Source organism: Oncorhynchus gorbuscha, linkage group LG21 (genome assembly GCF_021184085.1).
Source record: "Oncorhynchus gorbuscha isolate QuinsamMale2020 ecotype Even-year linkage group LG21, OgorEven_v1.0, whole genome shotgun sequence".
NCBI lineage: Eukaryota > Metazoa > Chordata > Actinopteri > Salmoniformes > Salmonidae > Oncorhynchus > Oncorhynchus gorbuscha.
The window spans coordinates 52,382,130-52,406,101 of record NC_060193.1 but is presented as its reverse complement, the minus strand read 5'-3'; the positions used below and the strand labels follow the sequence as shown (position 1 = coordinate 52,406,101).

The following is a 23,972-nucleotide window of genomic DNA, read 5'->3' as shown; positions in this document are numbered from 1 at the left end:
AAAGAATTGACAGCTACCTTTGAGAAAAAATATTACTTGTTAAACAAGATCTCTGAGCAATTGTATTAGTATAAAATAATTTCACCCATTTTTTTTGCATTAAATATTTGTATTTATTTTACTTTTATTTAACTAGGCAAGTCAGTTAAGAACAAATTATTATTTTCAATGACGGAACAGTGGGTTAACTGCATTGTTCAGGGGCAGAGTGACAGATTTGAACCTTGTCAGCTCGGGGATTCGATCTTGCAACCTTTCAGTTACTAGTCGAACGCTCTAACCACTAGGCTACCTTCTGCCCCTGAAATATAGCGCAGTATTTGAGTTATTCATTTTATATAGTTATTAGACTCCACTGTATGTGTAAAGAATTTATTACAATAACCAACTGACAATACACAAGCTATCACACACAGGTAATGGTTAAAACACTCAAGGAGCAAGACAACCAAAACTGACCCCAACCAAACCCCTCTCAGCAGTGAGATGTGTTTGAAGGGCTTCAGCTCCATCAGTTCTCTGTAAATAGATGGAAAACTTCACAGGAGAAAACGTATACATTTGTTTCACATGCGTAAAAACTTCTCCATAAAGCTACTTTTGAATATAACCAGAAATTTCACACTGGAAAGAAGACCAAAGCTTAAAGCTGTTGTGGAAAGAGATTTATTACAAAACATACTCTTAAAATACATGTGCTGATCAATACAGGTGAGAGAAACCACACAAGTGCAGTGATTGTGAGACGTTCTACTAATCAGTTATCTCAAAAGGCAAGTCCATGAGAGAAGCCTTTCAGCTGTGACGTCTGCGGGAGAAGATTCAGCCAAGTCATTCATGTCGCAGCCAACATGCAAGTGCACACAGGAGTCCGACCATACTCATGCAAGAAATGTGGAAAAGGGCTTTTAGAATTCAAGACGCTTCAAAAAATTTTTAAATACACTGTCAGTAGCTAGGGTTATCTTCTGACCGCTCTTTCAGAGGTGAGGAGAGTACATGCCAACCTAAATAACATGGACATTAATAACTGTTCACCAGTTTGAATAGTGAGAAATTGTTATTTTTAATTGGATTTCCCAAATTATTCATACATGATTTATACTCTGATGATCACATCACTGATATTTACACCTTGGTTCTAATAGCCCATGTTTACTACAGTTGCTGTAATCTTTGAAATAGTATTTTGGGTAGTTTAACTGGGCAAATAATTACCCGTTTGGTTGTTTGGCCTTGCGGAATGATTTAAGTGCAGGCGAGAATTGATGAATTCATTTATGCAGGGTGGAAATTAAAAGAGTGATAAGATGTTTTAAAAATGTGGTTTATAAAATAAAGTGTACTATTTGTAAAAATGTTTTAAAAATATGCAGTAAGACAGTGATACTTTTACTAGATTGCATTTTTTGTCTGTTGTTAGTCCTTTCTTATTGAGTGCCTCTGTGACTTTGCCTTTCAGACTGCAGAATAGAGGTAGTCTTCTCTCCAGTGTGTTGCCTCTTCTGGTGCCGTTTTCTGTCGTTAATTTGGGAGAAGCTTTGTCCACATTCTGAGCAGTGGTATGGTTTCTCTCCAGTGTGAATTCTCATGTGTATTGTGAGTGAGTTCTTTTGGAAAAATCTTTTTCCACAGCAGGAGCACTGGAACGGTCTCTCTTTATTATGCACCCTTCTCACATGAGTCATCACATCACATGAACGAGAAAAAGTATTTCCACATTCTGAGCAAGGATAGGCTGCTCTTTCTCCGGAGAGTTTGAACTTGTGTGCTTGCTTGTGACACTTAAATGTTTTTTCAAGTGCAAAACTCTTCCCACAATCAGTGCAGTGGTATGGTTTCTCTCCGGTGTGCATTCGCTGGTGCCTTTCCAACCGTTGCATATTTGAAAAACCCTCCCCACAGTCAGTGCAAAGGTATAGTACACTTTCAGTGTGTGTTCTTTGATGTCTTTCAAACTTTGACTTGTTTAAGAAACACTTTCCACAGTCAGAACAGTGGAGTGCCAGGTCTCCAGTGTGTACTGGAAGGTGTGATCTTAGTTTTGCCATGTCAGGAAATCTTTTATCACACCTTGAACAGTGGTAAGGCTTCTTTCCTGTATGGGTGTCTTGTGGAAGGTATGCATTTTCTCCAGCATGTGCATGCATGTGTGTTTTTAGATCTTCTGGTTTGGAGAAAAGTTCCTCACAATGATTGCAGCGGAAGTATTTCCCTTTCATATGCTTTCGCTGGTGGTGTCTTTTCAAATGATACGATTGAGAATAACTTTTGTCACAATCAGGGCATTGGTGAGCCTTCACTCCTGTATGTGTTAGCTGGTGTGACTTAAGGCGATCTAATCGACCGAAACCTCTGTCGCAATCAGGGCAGTGGTAAGGCTTCTCTCCAGTATGTGTTCGTTGGTGTCTTTTAAGATCCCCCACTTGTCGAAAGCTCTTCCCACAGTCGGAGCACTGATTCATTTCGGAGCAGTGGTAATGCTTCTTATCTGTATGAGTTTCTTGCTGAAGGTATGCCATTTCTCCAGCATGTGCATGCATGTGTGTTTTTAGATCTTTCGGTCTGGAGAAAAGTTCCTCACAATGATTGCAGTGGAAGTATTTCTCTTTCATATGCTTTCGCAGGTGATGTCTTTTCAAATGATACGATTGAGAATAACTTTTGTCACAATCAGGGCATTGGTGAGCCTTCATTCCTGTATGTGTTAGTTGGTGTGACTTAAGACGATCTAACCGAGCAAAACTTTGTTCACAATCAGGGCAGTGGTGAGGCTTCTCTCCAGTATGTGTTCGCTGGTGTCTTATAAGATCCCTCACTTTTCTAAAGCTCTTACCGCAGTCAAAGCAGTAGTGTGGCTTCTCTCCTCCAGGACTGAAACCCTCAATCCAATCATCAGTGCCACCTGTATGTTGGGGCTCCTCTCCATTCTCCTGTGTTGTTTGGGGTTGTTGTGGTCTGTCTGAGTTATTATTATTTTTCTCAGATTGGCACTGGGTGTTGGCTGGGCATTGCAGTGTGCTATGTGAAAGCTCACTCTCTACATTTGCTGCACTGCTGGCAGCTTTGAAGTTATTCTCTGGCAGGTCCTGTTGCTTTTTCACAAGTTCATTTTGACGAATGCATGTGACAGCTTTATCCAGTGTTATTTCTGGGTCCATTTGTAATTGCTGGGATAGTCTTCTGTCAAGTAATCCCATGACTAGTCTGTCTCTTATCATCTCACTGAGCAGAGCTCCATAACCACAATGTTCTGACAAACAATGAAGTGCAGAGATAAAATCATCAGCTGTCTCTCCTGCTTCTTGTTGTCTTTGGTTGAATTTATTTCGTTCTAATATTACATTCCTCCTAACTACCAAATGTCCATCCTGCTGTTCATTATTAGAACTGTGGAAGTGTTCCCGCTCGATCAGGTTGTCATCTTGCAGGTCTTCTGAGGTGTCCATCTCCTCTGCCTGGAAATACATTTAAAAGTGCATAATTACTAGTAGGCCTATCGTCTCTGTTCTCTCAAACAACATTTTGTAATACATAAAATATAGTCTACTTTCATTATGGTTAAAGTCCAAATTAGAACAGATAGCATATACAATAAATAGCTAAACAAATAACTTAGGGTCTTCACATCTTTACAGTAGTAGCTCGGTCTAATCATTTGAAATACCTAGCAGTATCAACATGATAATGATGATTTGTTGTTTGTCATTAGGCTTAGAGATCACCATGATATAGCATATTGATTGCATTGGCTTGTGATCTAGGCTAGAAAAGGTTCATTGACAGTATTAGTAGTGGGCATTTCCATGTAAAAAAGCCCCATGAGCACTAGCATGTGAAGTGTCAAATTAAAGTTAATTTCTCAAATATATAGGCTCTTAAGGCATATCAAATGTTCAAACATTTTCCATCCTAAAAAATTAGGAATAAGGCAAGGGTTTCATTTTTGGTGTTGGATTATAGCTTTAAATATCCTTATTACCATACTCAAATGTATTTATTACTTTGCATGTATTAGACATGTATATGTTGGGAGTCAATGAAGGGTGAATAGGAACGCTGTGTATAGAAAGTTACAAGAGGTGACAAGGGGAAGTGCAGAAAGTTCATATTCTGTTCAAACATGTTGTTGCTGAATATTCATTTTCTTGAGCAAGGAGGCAAAGAGCAACGGTCTAGTTTCATTTCCTGATAAGGCAGGCCAGATGCTTTGGAACTAGGACCATGAGGGATGTGGAACTCAACTTGAGATAATGTCAACAGTTGAAGAGAGAAGACACTGCTGGGAGGGGGGCCATAGGGGCCCACCACAAATACCATTTGATTACAGTCCTATCTCACATACACACACTGTCACGCCCATGAGGATGATAGACTGAGGCAAGCCATGACAATACCAGTAAGAGGAACCTACTGTGTTTCTGGCTAACAGAGAAGGATTGTTTATCTTAGACATGCAAGGCGATGACTTGCCTAGTCGGAAGGTATAAGTATATGCTTGTGTGACTTGTATGTTGTGTGTGCAGCTAAAGCACCCAAGTGGGTTGAAGAAACTTGGTTTGAGCTTTTCTAGTGTGTCCGTTTGAGTTTCTACTCGGTTTGTTCAGAACCTAACAGTTGGTGTTGTTAGTGATTTACAGTCGATCTGGAGAGTCCGAATCAGTTGAGCTGGAGCCGGCACCAAAAACAAGGTAGTTCCTACAGTTCCTATGAGTGTTACCACTCATTCTGAGATCTCTGGGAGAAGAGTCATAGGCTGAACACAAACGATAGGATATGGACCTAGGAAATCTGAGTTTCTTCAGTAGTCCCCTTGTGTTACGAACAGTAGATATATGGTGTAGGGTAGGTTCTGCAAGGATAGGTCCAGAGTGGAGTTGGGTGCCTGCGAGATCCGTGGGTGGCCCCACTGTGAAGTGTAGATTCCGTGTAGGATAGGTCCCAGGTGGGGTTGGTTCCCTGAGAGATCCGTAAGTGGGACGAAGGTCCCAGGGGGGTGAAAGCCCCAACCGTAGTGGCCATAAACCGTGGTGTGTGTGTGGATGAATTGTCATTCTTGTATACTAGTACAGTAAGTTGTAGAGTAGTCCATGTAGAAGGGGAAAGGCACGCTGTGGAGAATAATAGATATCTGTGCTTAAACATGAAACATTGTCAGTGAGTGGGAATGTGGATGGTGAAAGGTTGCCTGTAAGTTCTGGAGGGCGGCCCCCTCCATGGTGAGTCATCCACAATAGTCTGTGCATACAACAGTGTCGTCAAGCACCAAAACTGTTAGGACGAGTGACGAAATAATTAAGCGCCTAAACTGTTACTACTCTCCGGGGGAGTGGGTATCAGTACCTTGGGAAAGTCATTAATAGAAGGTAAGGTTTTATAACCGTGGGTACAGAAACATAACCGTTGGGGGTGGTGCGGAGCCAATAATACCTGATATGGCGTCCGGGAGGGGTGGAAAGGTAGAATGTTACCAAAGCATTCTAAGCGCTGAAAAAAAAGGCATAAGAACAGCACCAAGAATCAAACAAGTGGTGAAAATTGATACACATCCCGCCGATGGACAGTTTAAATCCAGCCAAGAGTGTATGGATGCCATCGTATTGTGGAACACTGAAAACAGAGAACGGCCCAGACCACAATACACCGGCATCCTAACCACGGCACTTTATCAGCAAAGGATCAAAATGGGAAAAAGGTTTTTTTTTTAAACACAAATCTGTCAGGTGAAATGGAGCAATAAAATGACTAACGAAAACAAAAAGAATCCGAAGGGCGTGCGCACAGATGAGATGAACAGAAGCAGGAATTGGCTAATGCGTTAGAAAAGAGTCAAAAGGAAACCAGGAATTAGAGGGAGCCCTTGAGGATAGACAAAAGCAAATAAAACTGGTCATGGTTTGGCTTCAATAGTATCAGAATAGTTGTATATGCCATTGCCACTCCTCCGCCGTTCGCCCCCAGGCTACAAAGTGAAACAGGTACATCTAGTGTATCACCGTTATACCCCTCTCTGAAGAGGAAAAATAGCAACATGGGTTGCGAGACGCGGCGGATGGGCACATTACGAGCCCGCACATAGTAGTCCTGGATAGTGGATCAGCATGATCCAGGTAATCATAGAGATGTGCGTCCAGTACGAACGCATGAGACACCGGTTATGTATTATACGAGACAAATAGTCCCAGTGGAGGATAAGCCTATCCCAGCTGCCACGCAGCCCCAAATTCAGCATCACCACCAGCCACTGAGTGTGAGCGAAATGCATATTTTAATGAAAGCACCACCAGACCCAGTAAAAGAGGGACACAAATCTATCCGTTTCTGGAGGAAACAGGGTAGAATGAGTGATCCAGCAAACGAATGACAAAACTTAGGGATTCTTGACAGCAGTTGGGAATATTTTGTTGTATAAAGTACCAGTCAAAAGTTCACACCACTATTATTCTAGAATGTAGAAAATAGTAAAAATGTAAGAAAAAACCTGGAATAAGTTGGTGTGTCCAAACCTTTCACTGGTACTGTATATCTAGCCTCTGTGCAGTCGATTGTGGTTCAGCAAGATAACGGCTTCTATGTGGAAGGAGATGTAGGAGGCTACGTCAAACACAGCTTCCGAATCCCGGCGCTCAAATATCACTAATGGCTTATGATGAGAAATTAGCTACATTTGCGACAGGAAAAAGTAACACATTCAGCGGAGTAACGGGCGGAATCGAAAGCCATACAACCATTATCCCTGTCCTATATCATAGGACCAGTAACAATACCATGCTAATTTTACATGGCGACTTGTGGAACCAATGTTGGGGTTGGATAATCTCTGCGAAAAGCCAGGGGAGTGGATTCTCAAAAAGTAACAAATTAACATGGGCAGTACAGACGGTGAAAGCCGAGCAATAGTTGTTTCAGGGTCACACCCTATAGGCAAAAGACTCATTCGATTGCAGTCTGATTGAAGGCTGCAACCCTGTTGTGGTGGAGGTACATCCACTGCAAACGATAAAGCAATATCCTATTAAACCGGAGGCTGAGAAATCAGTGGCAATATTACTAGAGGGAGGCATAGCAGTCATTGTAAATAGGTAGGCCGTCATAGTAAATAAGAATTCTTAACTGACTTGCCTAGTTAGATAAAAACAATTGCGGTACGAGGACCAGTCCGATGCAACAGCCCTTCATTTCCAGTAAAGAAAGGACTAAAAATGGCGTTTTAAAGTGAATGTTCACGGAATGAACAAACATGCAGTGAAAATCACAGCAGTAGTAGCGGATTTGGCAGACCTATTGGCATCTATTCCCTCAGACTGGTACAGCGTAGTGCTAGGCGATATGGCCAAAATATCATATCATGGTATTTTTCACATTTTGGACGGTATGATGGTATTTTATGTTTTTGATGAATAAAAGTTCCACATTTGCTTTATGATTAGTGACTGATCCTAGGATGGCAACACATATATTCTAAATTATTTTAAGGGATCTTTCTCCATTCTGATTGGCTTATACCGTTCAATTCAACTTCAACCTAAAATCATTTCCCGCATTTCCATCAATTTCTGCATTTCCTGCACTCATTTGAGATAATTTCCACACTGCCACGATATGGGCAAAACTACTAGGCCTCGTTTTTAACCAAATGTTGCAATTGCGATGCGATTAGATTAAAACACTTTGGTGAACTTTTGGAGTCATGGAAATAGAATGTTTATTATAATTCTATAGTTATATTCTAAATAATAGTGGGCATTTTGAAGAGTGTTGTTTGACATGACAACGAATGAAAATGTCATGGACGAGTTACTGTGACAGTGTAGGAACAAAAGTGATGTTCCGTGTTTCCTAGGGGAGCCTATTATCTTTGGCTACTTTAAATCTTTATTCATATAGCCAACATATTCATGCTTCCCCTATTCCCCTTTGATTTATAAGATACGGTTGCACAAACAACATGCTGATTTAGGCCTCCACTAGCACTGGTATCAGGCTGTATTAGCTAGCTACGTTTGCTCTGACTCAGTACTTTTATTAGCTAGTTAGCCAGCTAACTAGCAGTTAGTTAGCCAACTAGAGATTAGTATTATTGGCTAACACGATTTAGCTTAACTTGCTAAGAAAATACTAACTAGCTGTTTGCAGATGTAAGAAACACAAACTAATATTGTAATTATAGAACAATTGTGGATTTATATTAAGATCAAATTGTGTCAAATGGTGCCGGAACAGAAGGCAGATGTTTTACGTGTCCCCAACCTATTGTTTTTTTGTTTGTTTATTTGCGTTGTTTGTAACTTAATTAACTATTTTTGTACATAATTTTGCCGCTACCGTCTCTTATGACCAAAAAAAACTTCTAGACATCAGAACTCTGATTACTCACCACGGACTGGCAGAATCCTGTTTCTTCTTTCAAGACTCGGACGAGCCCGAGACGGAGGATATGCGGCTCCCTTGGGAACAGACCACGACCTCAGTGATCTGCGTGAAGAGGAGGCGGAGAAAGAGGCCCGAGGTCGGGCTGCCTTTTGAGGAGGTGGCGATCGAATAAACCCTCACTACCCTCAATAAACCCTCACTACCCTCAATTCTACTCGCAATCTTTGGACAATAAAATGGACGAGATATTGGGAAGATTAAACTACCAAGGGACATTAAAAACGAGCATCTTGTGCTTCACGGCGTCGTGGCTGAACAACAACATCAACATACAGCTGGCTGGTTATATGATGTACCGGCAGGATAAAACAGCGGCGTCTGGTAAAGACAAGGGGCGGCGGTCAACGTATTTTTGTAAACAACAGCTGGTGCACGATATCTAAGGAAGTCTCGAGCTATTGCTCGCCTGAGGTAGTTTCTCATAAGCTGCAGACCATATTACCTACCGAGAGAGTTTGTCTATATTCTTTGTAGCTGTTTACATACCACCACAGTCAGAGGCTGGCACCAAGACAGCATTGAATGAGCTCGATTCCGCCATAAGCAAACAAGAAAACGCTCACCCAGAGGCGGCGCTCCTAGTAGCCGGGGAAATTAAATGTGTGAAATATGCAACCAGAGGAAAAATAACTCTGGACCACCTATACTCCACACACAGAGTTGCATACAAAGCTCTCCCTCACCCTCCAATTGGAAAATCTGACAATAATTCTATCCTTCTGATTCATGCTTACAAGCAAAAAGTAAAGCAGGAAGCACCAGTGACTTGATCAATGAAAGTGGTCAGATAAAGCAGATGCTAAGCTACAGGACTGTTTTGCTAGCACAGACTGGAATATGTTCTGGGATTCCTAATGGCATTGAGGAGTACACCACATTATCATTGGCTGTATCAATAAGTGCATCAATGATCTCTTCCCCACAGTGACCATACGTACATACCCCAACCAGAAAGCATGGATTACAGGCAGCATCCGCACTGAGCTAAAGGCTAGCAAGACTCTAACCCGGAAGCTTATAAGAAATCCCGTTAGGCTACCCTGGGGCGGCAAGGTAGCCTAGTGGTTAGAGTGTTGTACTAGTAACCGGAAGGTTGCAAGTTCAAACCCCCGAGCTGACAAGATACAAATCTGTCGTTCTGCCCCTGAACAGACAGTTAACCAAATAACACAAACATGCATGAGAGCACCAGTTGTGCCGGAAGACTGATCACACTCTTCGCGTGAGTAAGACCTTTAGACAGGTCAACATTCACAAGGCCGCAGGGCCAGACGGATTACCAGGACATGTACTGTGAGCATGCACTGACCAAATAGCAAGTGTCTTTACTGACATTTTCAACCTCTCCCTGTCCGAGTCTGTATTACCAACATGTTTCAAGCAGACCACCATAATGGCTGTGCTCATGAACACCCTGCCTAACTGACTACCAACCCATAGCGCTCACGTCTGTAGCCATGAAGTGCTTTGAAAGGCTGGTCATGGCTCACATCAACACCATTATCCCAGAAACCCTAGACCCACTCCAATTTTCCTAACACTCACAGATCCACAGATGATGCAGTCTCTATTGCACTTCACACTGCCCTTTCCACATGGACAAAAGGAACACCTATGTGAAAATGCTGTTCATTGACTACAGCTCAGCGTTCTACACCATAGTGCCCTCAAACCTCATCAATAAGCTATGGACCCTAGGAGTAAACACCTCCCTCTGCAACTGGATCCTGAACTTCCTGACGGGCCACCCCCAGGTGATAAGGCTAGGTAACAACATTGCCACGCTGCCTCCTCCTGTAGTCCCTGTTCACTCATGACTGCACGGCCAGGAACGACTCCAACATTAAATTAGCCGATGACACAACAGTGGTCATCGACAACAACGAGACAGCCTATAGGGAGGTGGTCAGAGAACTGGCCGTGTGGTGCCAGGACAACAACCTCTCGCTCAACGTGATCAAGACAAAGGAGATAATTGTGGACTACAGGAAAAAGAGAACCGAGCACACCCCCATTCTCATTGACAGGGCTGCAGTGGAGCAGGTTGAGAGCTTTAAGTTCCTTGTTGTCCACATCACCAACAAACTATCATGGTCCAAACACACGACAGTTGTGAAGTGGGCTCGACAAAACCTATTCCCCCTCAGGAGACTGAAAATATTTGGCATGGGTTCTCAGATCCTCAAAAGATTCTACAGCTGCACCATCGAGAGCATCCTGACTGGTTGCATCACCGTCTGATATGGCAACTGCTCGGCCTCCGACCGCAAGGCTCTACAGAAGGCAATGCGAACGGCCCAGTACATCACTGGGGCCAAGCTTCCTGCCATCCAGGACCTCTATACAAGGCGGTGTCAGAGGAAGGCCCTAAAAATTGTCAAAGACTCCAGCTACCCTAGTCATAGACCGTTCTCTCTGCTACCACACGGTAAGCAGTACCGGAGCACCAAGTCTAGGTCCAAGAGGCTTCTAAACAGCTTCTACCCCCAAGCCATAAGACTCCTGAACATCTAGTCAAATGGTGGCTACCCAGAATATGCACATTGCCTCCCCCTCCACTCTCTGTTGTCATCTATGCATAGTCACTTTAACTCTACCTACATGTACATACTACCTCAACTAACCAGTGCCCCCTGCACATTAACTCTGTACCGGCACCCCCTGTATATATTGTTATTTTTTACTGCTCCTCTTTAAATTACTTCTCTTATTCTTCTTTTTTTAAACTGCACTGTCGGTTAGGGGCTCGTAAGTAAGCATTTCACTGTTGTATTCGGTGCATGTGACTAATAAAATTTGATTTGAAACATTGTTGCATTGGCCATGCAGACTGAAGGAAAGTGGCTCGTGGTCTAGCAACGACAAATGTAGGCTTCTCCATGCTCTGATGCTGCTGCTGGTCATTAGTAGTCGACCAAACTTGCTAACTGCCCGGTACTCAGCACTCGATTGTCCCTCTACTCACTCTGATATCAACGCAAATGTAATCGAAAATCGAATCAAACACTTCATAGGCTATGCAATTGCGCGAGAAAACAGAGTGATGGGATCCTCTTTTTAGTAGAGGCCATCAGCTTTATATAGACTTGGCCTACTATATATATTACAACAGGAGTATAGCCTTGATGATGGCGCCGGTGGGTAGGGCTGCCGTCTTACCGGCCCTCAACCAATCATGCAATTTTGTTCGTTTTTTTTCACGTTGTTCCTAACATGTTTTGTACATAATTATGCTCTTTAATTATTTGCTTTCTTATCTCTTACTTTTTAAAACTTATTTTTTATGTATTTTCTTAACTGCATCGTTGGTTAAGGGCTTGTAAGTAAGCATTTCACGCTATGGTCGATACCTGTTGTATTCGGCGCATGTGACAAATACATTTTGATTTGATTTGTGAATGGCATGAAAATGAACCACAGGAAAAGCTTCCTCCATTCAAGTGCACAGATGACATGTATTGTTTCCCACCGCCCGTTTCCAGACGGGTGTAAGATAATGGGCCATTCTAAATCAAAACTCATTTCACCCACATTAAGACAAGATTAAATCAAGTATAGTCTGATGGGTGACAATATTAGCCTATTACTTGTGAATGATATATAATCACTTGTGAATGATGCCTACCATAAGAAACAAAGCCTTTTCTTTGTGGCTTTTTCAAATCATAGTCATACCTCATGTAGCCCATAGGGCTATATGTTTTGATATGGTTTGTATCACAACTAAAGTGGCCAAATAACTTCTTAAAATTAAGCACATTCATCTGCATTACAATGGGTATAGAGCCTAACTGGTATACATAAGCAGCACATGAGTTTTAAGTTTGGGGAAGAACATTTGCGCCATAAAAATGCACCTATAATATATATATATATATATAATTATAATTAAAACATTTACATGCATAATCGCATTTGCCGTCACTTTTTATAATGGTGTTTTACCACTAATGGAACATTTGTGCTTATAGCCTACTGCCGTGTGCACATTGTTGCGCTTATAGCCTACTGCCGTGTGCACATTGTTGCGCTTATAGCCTACTGCCGTGTGCACATTGTTGCACTTATAGCCTACTGCCGTGTGCACATTGTTGCGCTTATAGCCTACTGCCGTGTGCACATTGTTGCGCTTATAGCCTACTGCCGTGTGCACATTGTTGCGCTTATAGCCTACTGCCGTGTGCGCATTGTTGCGCTTATAGCCTACTGCCGTGTGCGCATTGTTGCGCTTATAGCCTACTGCCTTGTGCGCATTGTTGCGCTTATAGCCTACTGCCGTGTGCACATTGTTGCGCTTAATGTCAAGCATTAGCCTAATAGTTTAGCAACATTTTAAGCTAAACGTTCTGATCTGTTGAATCAGCCACATTGCGTAAACAAGTTTGATGCTAGTGGTTATATTAATTTGGGATCTATTGCATCCAACAACTGTCCCAGACTATGTTTGGAATATTTATTTGTCGCACAGAATAGGTTATAAAGTGTGAACAGCCTGTGCAAAAAAACAAAGCAGAGCTCATGCAGCCTTATAATGTATTAAAAATCAAAACATATAGCCCAACGTTTGTAGAAAAACTAAAGTTATATTAATAACTCTAAATTAACCATATAGCAGTACCTATTTCTTTGTTAACTGCTCAACATGGAATAGCCACGTGTGCAATCCCTAAAATCGTTTGGAGAAAATATTTAGGTTGTTTTCAGCTTTGTTCAATAGCATTCTTCAAAATAGAAAATAATGCCATGGAATTCTAAGCAAATATTGTCTACTAAATGAACTAGTGTAGCCCACTAGTGTAGCCCACAGCCATTTGGTATAGCTACATCAGGAATTAACATAAGGACAACTAAGAGTATGCTATTCTGTTCTTCTGAAGCACACTACATTTTCTTCATGTCATGCTTCTTTAGACCATAAATACTGGATGTATTGTGAAGGTGTAGGCTACATTACATGGTTTATTAGACTTTTTAAAAAGTAGATGTTCCAACAGTCTGCATGTGGAAGCCAGGAGATGCTAAATGTGTTTACGTTAATTAAACGGTCAATTACCGTGAAAGCGACATTTATTTGCTTGATAATCACCGGCTGATGAAATTGTGACGATGGCGGCGCGGCATGTTGCCCGCTTTGAGGATAACACAGTGCCACCAACACGGCCCGCTACCAAGGACTGTGGGCTCTCCTCCATGGCGGACGTAAGACATTAAAATGTGTTAACCCTCGCAAGGCTTCCGGCCCAGACGTCATCCTCAGAGCATGCGGAGACCAGCTGGCTGGTGTGTTTAGACATATTCAATTTCTCACTATCCCAGTCTGCTGTCCCCACATGCTTCACAATGGCCACCATTGTTCCTGTTCCCAAGAAGGCAAAAGGTAACTGAACTAAATGACTATTGCCCCGTGGCACTCACTTCTGTCATCATGAAGTGCTTTGAGAGGCTAGTCAAGGATCATATCACCTCCACTTCGCTGATCCTCAACACTGGGGCCCCACACGGGTGCGTGCTCAGCCCCCTCCTGTACTCCCTGTTCACCCATGACTGTGTGGCCATGCACGCCTCCAACTCAAATCATCAAGTTTGCAGATGACACAACAGTAGTAGGCTTGATCACCAACAACGACAAGACAGCCTATAGGGAGGAGGTGAGGGCACTCGGGAATACGGGGTCAGGAAAACAACCTCTCACTCAACATCAACAAAACAAAAAGGAGGCGACCTTGGACTACAGGAAACAGTAGAGGGAGCACCCACCATCCACAGATGGGACAGCAGGGTAGAAGGTGGAAAGTTCCTCTGCATACACATTACGGACAAACTGAAATGGTCCACCCACACAGACAGTGTGGTGAAGGCGGCGCAGCAGCACCTCTTCAACCTCAGGAGGCTGAAGAAATTTGACTTGGCCCCTAAAACATTTACAGATGCACAAATGAGAGCATCTAGTTAGGCTGTATCACGGCCCGGTACGGCAACTGCACCGCCCACAACCACACGGTTCTCCAGTGGGTGGTGCGGTCTGCACAAAGCATCACCGGGGGACACATTGCCTGCCCTCCAGGACACCTACAGCAACCGATGTCACAGGAAGGCCAAAAAGATATTCACGGACAACAACCAACCGAGCTATTGGCTTTTCACCCCGCTACCATCCAGAAGGCGAGGTCAGTACAGGTGCATCAAAGCTGTGACCGAGAGACTGAAAAACAGCTTCTATCTCAAGGCCATCAGACTGTTAAACAGCCATCACTAACACAGAGGTTGCTGCCTACATACAGATTTGAAATCATTGGCCACTCTAACAAATGGATCACTAGTCACTTTATTAATGACACTTTAATAATGATGTTGACATATCTTTATTACTCATCTCATATGTATATACTGTATTTTATACCATCTATTGCATCTTGCCCATGCCACTCAGTCAATGTTCATCCATAAATGTATATGTACATATTCCATCCCTTCACTTACATTTGTGTGTATTAGGTAGTTGTTGTGGAATTGTTAGATTACTTGTTGATATTGCTCCACTGTAGGAACTAGAAGCACAAGAATTTCGCTAGACTCACACATGGTTAACAGATGTTATTGCATGTGACCAATAACTTTTTATTTTGGAAAGTGGTATCACCTAAGAGGAGGTTATATTCACCAGTATAACCCCTACAGTATTGCAACTAAAGGAGTGAAGTGGTCAGGGAAGGTTTTAGACAACAGCAGACCACGAGGACTGAATATGGGAACCAAACTATTCTCTCTGTCAAGCATCAGGGGGAAGAGGTCTATGAGCAGATGAAGGCATACTTATAGATTTGTTTAGGGGCTGAACTAGTGACAGAGACAGAAATTAAATCAGTGTAAAAGATATGATGACGGAGTCACGGGTTAGTGGCAGATTCTGTCAGGACGATATCCATGCATTCTGTGAATTCCCAAAAACCAAGGCATTAATGTTATTTGGAAAGAATAATTGAATGTGACAATGGCAGAGAACTGCATGGCTCAGATGAAGTTAGTAGGTAATAAAGTGTCTGGGGAGCAATACCACTCCACTTTGTGTAGTGGTACAGGGGAGAGATCACAGTAGAGGAAAGACAGCTAACTGCAGCACAATATTGAGACTACTATGAGGATAAATTGAACGTCACGTACACCAGGATCATTTGTATTTATTATGGGGGTCCAGCGAAAATAAGTGTTACACCATTTTTAAAACATTACATTCACAACAGATTTCACAACACATTAAGTGTGCCCCCTCAGGCCACTACTCTAAAACACAAAATCCATGTGCACGTGCATGTATAGCGCGCATGTTATCGTGTGTGTGTGTGTGTTTGCGCCTGTGTTTGTCTCTCTTCACATGGTGGTACAGTGGTTCATCCTTTAAAAAGTTGCAGCGTACTGCATAGAGGTCGACCGATTATGATTTTTCAACGCTGATACCGATTAATCTGACGATTTTAAAAAATGTATTTGTAATAAGACAATTACAACAATACTGAATGAACACTTATTTTAACTTAATATAATAAATCAATAAAATCAATTTAGCCTCAAATAAATAATGAAACATGTTCAATTTGGTTTAAATATTGCAAAAACAAAGTGTTGGAGAAGAAAGTAAAAGTGCAATATGTGCCATGTAAGTAAGCTATCGTTTAAGATCCTTGCTCAGAACATGAAAGCTGGTGGTTCCTTTTAACATGAGTCTACAATATTCCCAGGTAAGAGGTTTAGGTTGTAGTTATTATTAGGAATTATAGGACTATTTCTCTCTATACCATTTGTATTTCATATACCTTTGACTATTGGATGTTCTTATAGGCACTTTAGTATTGCCAGTGTAAAGTATGGCTTCCATCCCTCTCCTCGCTCCTACCTGGACTCGAACCAGGAACACAACAACAACAGCCACACTTGAAGCAGCGTTACCCATGCAGAGCAAAGGGAACAACTACTCCAAGTCTCAGAGCGAGTGACGTTTGAAACGCTATTAGCGCGCACCCCGCTAACTAGCTAGCCATTTCACATCACATCGTTACACCAGCCTAATCTCGGGAGTTGATAGGCTTGAAGTCATAAACAGCAGAGCTGCTGGCAAAACGCACAAAAGTACTGTTTGAATGAATGCTTACGAGCCTGCTGCTGCCTACCATCGCTCAGTCAGACAGCTCTATCAAATCATAGACTTAATTATAACATAATAACACACAGAAATGCGATCCTTTGGTCATTAATATGGTCAAATCCGGAAACTATCATCTCGAAAACAAGACATTTATTTTTTTACGTGAAATACGGAACCGTTCCGTATTTTATTTAATGGGTGGCATCCATAAGTGTAAATATTCCTGTTACATTGCACAACCTTCAATGTCATGTCATAATTACGTAAAATTCTGGCAAATTAGTTTGCAATGGGCCAGGTGGCCCAAACTGTTGCATATACCCTGACTCTACGTGCAATGAACGCAAGAGAAATGACACAATTTCACCTGGTTAATATTGTCTGCTAACCTGGATTAGTAGTTATAAAAAACAATCAATCACTAGTTATAAGTTTAATGCTAGCTAGTAACTTACCTTGACTTCTACTGCATTCGCATAACAGGCGGGCTCCTCGTGGAGTGCATGTGGTTATTGCGTTGGACTAGTTAACTGTATGGTTGCAAGATTGAATCCCCTGAGCTGACAAAGTGAAAATATGTCGTTCTGAACAGCCGTCATTGAAAATAAGAATGTGTTCTTAAATGACTTGCCTAGTTAATAAAAAAGGTATAAAAATAAATAAATAAAAATATATATTTATTTTTATTTTTTTTTGGGGGCGGAAATCGGGGCCCAAAAATAGAGATTTCCGACTGTTATGAAAACTTGAAATCGGCCCTAATTAATAGGCCATTCCAGATTAATCAGTAGACCTCTACCAGGGACTGTGGTTGAAAATGAGCCGGCTGGCTAAAACCGGCACTTTTACTTAAACGTTGATTAATGTGCACTGTCCCTATAAAAAATAATAATAATACATTTTAAAAAATGTGAGTAAGAATGTTTTATTTTCTGTAAATTTATGAGTAATGTCAATGTTTAAATAAAATGTTAAACCGTATGGATATACAGTGGGGCAAAAAAGTATTTAGTCAGCCACCAATTGTGCAAGTTCTCCCACTTAAAAAGATGAGGCCTGTAATTTTCATCATAGGTACACTTCAACTACGACAGACAAACTGAGAGAAAAAAATCCAGAAAATCACATTGTAGGATTTTTAATGAATTTATTTGCAAATTATGGTGGGAAAATAAGTATTTGGTCACCTACAAAGAAGCAAGATTTCTGGCTCTCACAGACCTGTAGCTTCTTCTTTAACTTCTTGCGTCGAGCCATCCGGTATCGTGACTACAGCCTCAAGCTCATTACCATAACGCAACATTAACTATTCATGAAAATCACAAATTAAATTAAATGAATCTATTTGCTCTCAAGCTTAGCCTTTTGATAACACTGTCATCTCAGATTTTCAAAAATATGCTTCTCTACCATAGCAAACTAGCATTTAGCATTAGCAGGCCACATTTTCACAAAAACCAGCAAAAACATTCAATAAATAATTTACCTTTGAAGAACTTCTAGATGTTTTCAATGTGGAGACTCTCAGTTAGATAGCAAATGTCCAGTTTTTCCTGAAAGATTTTTTGTGCAGGAGAAATCAGTCCGTTTGGTGCGTCACCTTTGGCTACCAAAAAAAAAAAAAAAAATTCAGTTATCCAAATGCCGAACTTTTTTCCAAATTAACTCCATAATATCGACTGAAACATGGTAAACGTTGTTTAGAATCAATCCTCAAGGTGTTTTTCACATATCTCTTCAATGATGTATCGTTCCTGGAAGTATCCTTCTCCTTCTGTATTGAAAGGTAAATTGAATGCCACTGGGAATTACGCACCAATTTAGACAAAGGCCACCGGATGGCCCCCTGGCAAATGTAGTCTCTTATGGCCAATCTTCCAATGATATGCCTACAAATACGCCACAATGCTGCAGACATCTTGGATGAACGGCAGAGCGCATAAGCTCGTTCCCAGCATATTCACAGCCATATAAGGAGACGTTAGTAAACACAGCGTCAAAAATCCTGTTCATTTCCTGTTAGAAGTTGCATCTTGGTTTCGCCTGTCGCATTAGTTCTGGGGCACGCACAGATAATATCTTTGCAGTTTTGGAGACGTGAGAGTTTTGTCTTTCCAAGGCTGTCAAGTCCATGCATAGTCGAGCATCTTTTCGTCACAAAATATCGCGCTTAAAACGGGCACGTCTTTTTATCCAATAATGACATAGCGCACCCATAGACGCAAGAAGTTAAGAGGCTGAAGAGGCTGAATCTGCAATAGGTAAGCAGCTTGGTTTGAAGAAATCAACTGTGGGAGCAATTATTAGGAAATGGAAGACATACAAGACCACTGATAATCTCCCTCGATCTGGGGCTCCACGTAAGATCTCACCGCGTGGGGTCAAAATGATCACAAGAACGGTGAGCAAAAATCCCAGAACCACACGGGGGACTTAGTGAATGACCTGCAGAGAGCTGGGACCAAAGTAACAAAGCCTACCATCAGTAACACACTACGCCGCCAGGGACTCAAATCCTGCAGTGCCAGACGTGTCCCCCTGCTTAAGCCAGTACATGTCCAGGCCCGGCTGAAGTTTGCTAGAGAGCATTTGGATGATCCAGAAGAAGATTGGGAGAATGTCATATGGTCAGATGAAACCAAAATATAACTTTTTGGTAAAAACTCAACTCGTCATGTTTGGAGGACAAAGAATGCTGAGTTGCATCCAAAGAACACCATACCTACTGTGAAGCATGGGGGTGGAAACATCATGCTTTGTGGCTGTTTTTCTGCAAAGGGACCAGGATGACTGATCTGTGTAAAGGAAAGAATGAATGGGGCCAAGTATCGTGAGATTTTGCGTGACAACCTCCTTCCACCAGCAAGGGCATTGAAGATGAAACGTGGCTGGGTCTTTCAGCATGACAATGATCCCAAACACACCGCCCGGGCAATGAAGAAGTGGCTTCATAAGAAGCATTTCAGGGTCCTGGAGTGGCCTAGCCAGTCTCCAGATCTCAACCCCATAGAAAATCTTTGGAGGGAGTTGAAAGTCCATGCTGGCCAGCAACAGCCCCAAAACATCACTGCTCTAGAGGAGATCTGCATGGAGGAATGGGCCAAAATACCAGCAACAGTGTGTGAAAACCTTGTGAAGACTTACAGAAAACGTTTGACCCCTGTCATTGCCAACAAAGGGTATATAACAAAGTATTGAGAAACTTTTGTTATTGACCAAATACTTATTTTTCACCATAATTTGCAAATAAATTCATGAAAACTCTTAATGTGATTTTCTGGATTTTTTTTCTCATTTTGTCTGTCATAGTTTAAGTGTACCTATAATGAAAATTACAGGCCTCTGTCTTTTTAAGTGGGAGAACTTGCAATTGGTGGCTGACTAAATACTTTTTTGCCCCACTGTACTATTCAAAAAGGAGACTGTTGGATTCGAGCTTGAAATATACTTGTGTTACCATACTAGAAGTTATTACTTTGCATGTATTAGACATGTATATGTTGGGAGTCAATGAAGGGTGAATAGGAACGCTGTGTATAGAAAGTTACAAGAGGTGACAAGGGGAAGTGCAGAAAGTTCATATTCTGTTCAAACATGTTGCTGAATATTCATTTTCTTGAGCAAGGAGGCAAAGATCAGTCTAGTTTATTTTCCTGATAAGGCAGGCCAGATGCTTTGGAACTAGGACCATGAGGGATGTGGAACTCAACTCGAGGTAAGGTCAACAGTTGAAGAGAGAAGACACTGCTGGGAGGGGGGCCATAGGGGCCCACCACAAATACCATTTGATTACAGTCCTATCTCACATACACACACTGTCACGCCCATGAGGATCATAGACTGAGGCAAGCCATGACAATACCAGTAAGAGGAACCTACTGTGTTTCTGGCTAACAGAGAAGGATTGTTTATCTTAGACATGCAAGGCGATGACTTGCCTAGTCAGAAGGTATAAGTATATGCTTGTGTGACTTGTATGTTGTGTGTGCAGCTAAAGCACCCAAGTGGGTTGAAGAAACTTGGTTTGAGCTTTTTCTAGTCGTCCGTTTGAGTTTCTACAGAACATAACACTGGTCAAACAGATGGAAATGGGGTCTTAGAAAACATCTAGCAGAAATAGTTTTAAAATATATTAGAAACACAATCATGTGTAAAGACACCTGCCAACTAATATCAACATTTAAATGTATTTTTGCAGAAATTATTTGCCTTCTGTAAATGGAAGTAATTCTGTTACCAAAAATCCACATCTCTTTAATATATTTTCTTAGTTCACAGAAGTAACAAGTAAAGGTTGACCTACTTTCTTTTTGTCAGGTGGTGGTCAAAGCAAGATAGTGAAATTTGGACAACCCCTCCTCTCCCTCCAGTTAATGTTAACCATCCCTGCGCTGACTGGCACCTACCCATGAGCCCCCTCTCTTTCCATTTACTGTAATCAGCAACCTTGCCCTCTGAGAGCCAACCGACCCTGCGTTTTGAAAAGTAGTTGAAATTTGGGCAGTCCAAATCTAAACTAATCAGATGTCTGTTTCATAAGTTTGGACAGTACAGTAAAATAAAAGTAGGATAAAGTATAGTCCGGTACAATAGAGTACTGTACAGTAGAATTTAGTACAGTAAAGTGCAGTATAATTTACTGTGTACTCTCCTGAACTATACTCTACCATGCTGTACTTTAATGTCCAAACTTGTGAAACTTAGATGTTTATGATCAGTACAGATTTGGTCTGGTCCAGACAAACCAAACTTGGTCTTGTTTGGGGACGGAACTCAGAATAATAGCCAGTGTGTAAAATACACAAACATGCAAAGGAGGATATTACATTTTTATACCTTTGTGTACTCAGAATACATCACCATGAAGAGAATAACAGTCATAATTATGGATTTCTGTATAGTACAGATCAGGGACCCGTAATTATATTACCATCATTCTGTTACTGGGTGTTCATCCAATTCATTTACTGTGGCTCAATAAGCGAAATATATGTTTTTGTTTTAACTTGAGTCTTCATATCATAGCTGACGCCGCATTCTTTCTGCCGACATATTTGAATCTTAATTCAGAGTAGTTTTTAGAAAACGTACTCAAACTGATGTAGATTATACTGTCATTCTGTTAACAAACTTTATCAGTACTGTTCGAGTACATGTGTTTTTGTAAAATTGTCGGTGGAAATTGTTAAAGTAGTTATTGTGCAAAGAGTTGTATGGTTTGTTTAACTTTACAAATCGATGGTTTTTGTTTGGCATACTTTTGAATTGACAAATCGGTGTCTCGGCGTCATTATGTTACCTTTGAATTGCCCGGCTCCTCTTCATCTCGGGTCTCCTGCATTGTTTGGGGTAGTCCTGCGTCCTCAAGTTCCGCCATTTTCAATGGTGTGTTTTGTATCCCAACAGAAGTGTTGCGGGTAAAACCAGAGGCTGCAAACCAACCAAGTCTGATGTCTGCTGTTCTATTCTATACACAATATTTTTGACTAATTTTGCAGGTTGCAAATGGAAGCTTTCAGATATGTTTGATCCTAAGTGAAAATTAAAATAAAACAATCTCACACGACCGTTGTTGTGCAGCTACACGTCTATTCACTGCTGGTATTCCTCTCTCCACACCAGACCGTGATGCAGTTTAAAAATGAACAAGAAAAACGCAGCAAGATAAACTACTGACTGAGAACGAAGTGTCGTAAAATGCTTGCAGACGTTTCACTTTACGTTTGAATGCAGACTATTCATTTTCTAAAACCAACAGCGAAAAATCGCGAGACTTCCGGGAAATCTTGCGAAGCAAACTGACCTGACAACGCCGGGGTTTGTAGGGTTTAGAGAAGGAAATGAAAGACAGTGTTGATTTAAGCTTGTAAATCTTGGTGGGGCAAATATTTTTGATGCATGCCAGCAAAGCCACTACACAACACTAAGCAATACATTAATTGCATTATAACAGTGACAAACGGTGCCCACACTGCAGAGCTTTCTTTTCAGCACCATGGAGTGAATCCTTACCACCGCTACACCTGTCTATCTGCAGAGCCTTGTCTGGCAGCGAAACAGTTCATTCAGCCTCAAAACCTGCCCTGAATGAAGCATCACCATTGATGAGAGAAGTGAAACATTCTTCCTGAGTAGTTCATTTGCGTGGCTGTAGGACTGTACTATTCCCCTTGAGAAAAGCAATCTCACACGATGTAGTTTGCTGCTCACACCCAGGTCTTCACAGATTTGCCCCAGCTGGTCATCTGATAGGGCTACGAGTTTGGAGATGGCACAGTACTCTGAGCTCCATCTTGTCACATATGGTACAATTACTTTCATGCCTGCAATGTCCTCTATTGCCTCTGAAGTGAATGTGGACCTGTGTGCTTTGTTCCAAATGCTGGAACATTTTGACTTTGCACTTCTGTACAACTTCCGTGATGGAAGTTTTGTCCACCTCATTGGTGGCGAGGAGGTTGAGGGTGTGTGCCACACAAAGTTGATGTGAAGGGATAAAAAAAATTAAGTTCCTGTTCATCCTCAAGAATCGCACCCACATCATCAAACCTCCCCCCATCATCCGAATGTTAAAGTCTGCATGTATTTCACTTAACGTGGCAGCAATCACATCATAGGTATGACGTCCTCTCAGTCTCACACAAGCCCAAGCAGCCGACTCCCTCTCCAAACTGTCCTCCTCGAGCCAGTGGCATGTAATGCCGAAGAAGCTTCTGTTATGGGCAGACCAGATGTCTGCTGTGGTGCTGACTGACGTTACACTCTGGAGTTTGGCGGAGAGAGCTTCTTTCATGGACTCAAATTCCCTTTCAATACAGTTGAAGTCGGAAGTTTACATGCACTTAGGTTTGAGTCATTAAAACTTCTTTTTCAACCACTCCACAAATTTCTTGTTAACAAACTACAGTTTTGGCAAGTCAGGACATCTACTTTGTGCATGACACAAGTAATTTTTCCAACAAATGTTTCAGACAGATTATTTCACTTATAATTTACTGTATCACAATTCCAGTACATCAGAAGTTCACATACACTACGTTGACTGTGCCTTTAAACAGCTTGGAAAATTCCAGAAAATTATGTCATGGCTTTAGAAGCTTCTGATAGGCTAATTGACATCCTTTGAGTCAATTGGAGGTGTACCTGTGGATGTATTTCAAGGCCTACCTTCAAACCCAATGCCTCTTTGCTTGACATCATTGGAAAATCACAAGAAATCAGCTAAGACGTTAGAAAAAAATTGTAGACCCTCACAAGTCTGGTTCATCCTTGGGAGCAATTTCCAAACACCTGAAGATACCACGTTAATCTGTACGAACAATACTACGCAAGTATAAACACCATGGGACCCCGCAGCCGTCACACCGCTCAGGAAGGAGACACGTTCTAGCTTCTAGAG

General features: G+C 41.6%; 1 protein-coding gene across 2 annotated transcripts; it reads right to left on the bottom strand.

The window, feature by feature from the left end:
* Positions 1 to 650: 650 nt before the first annotated feature.
* On the bottom strand, positions 651 to 22,424 carry LOC124008797 (zinc finger protein 345-like). 2 transcript variants are annotated; one of them, XM_046320354.1, is made up of 2 exons: positions 21,873 to 22,424; positions 651 to 3,458 (listed from the first exon to the last, which is right to left on the bottom strand). In XM_046320354.1, exons 1-2 carry the CDS (start codon positions 21,948 to 21,950, stop codon positions 1,431 to 1,433), a joined length of 2,106 nt encoding a protein of 701 aa, XP_046176310.1. In that variant the 5' UTR covers positions 21,951 to 22,424; the 3' UTR covers positions 651 to 1,430. The 2 variants fall into 2 exon arrangements, with proteins under 2 accessions (XP_046176310.1, XP_046176311.1); XM_046320355.1 differs by lacking the exon at positions 21,873 to 22,424 and adding an exon at positions 8,378 to 8,489.
* Positions 22,425 to 23,972: the final 1,548 nt, after the last annotated feature.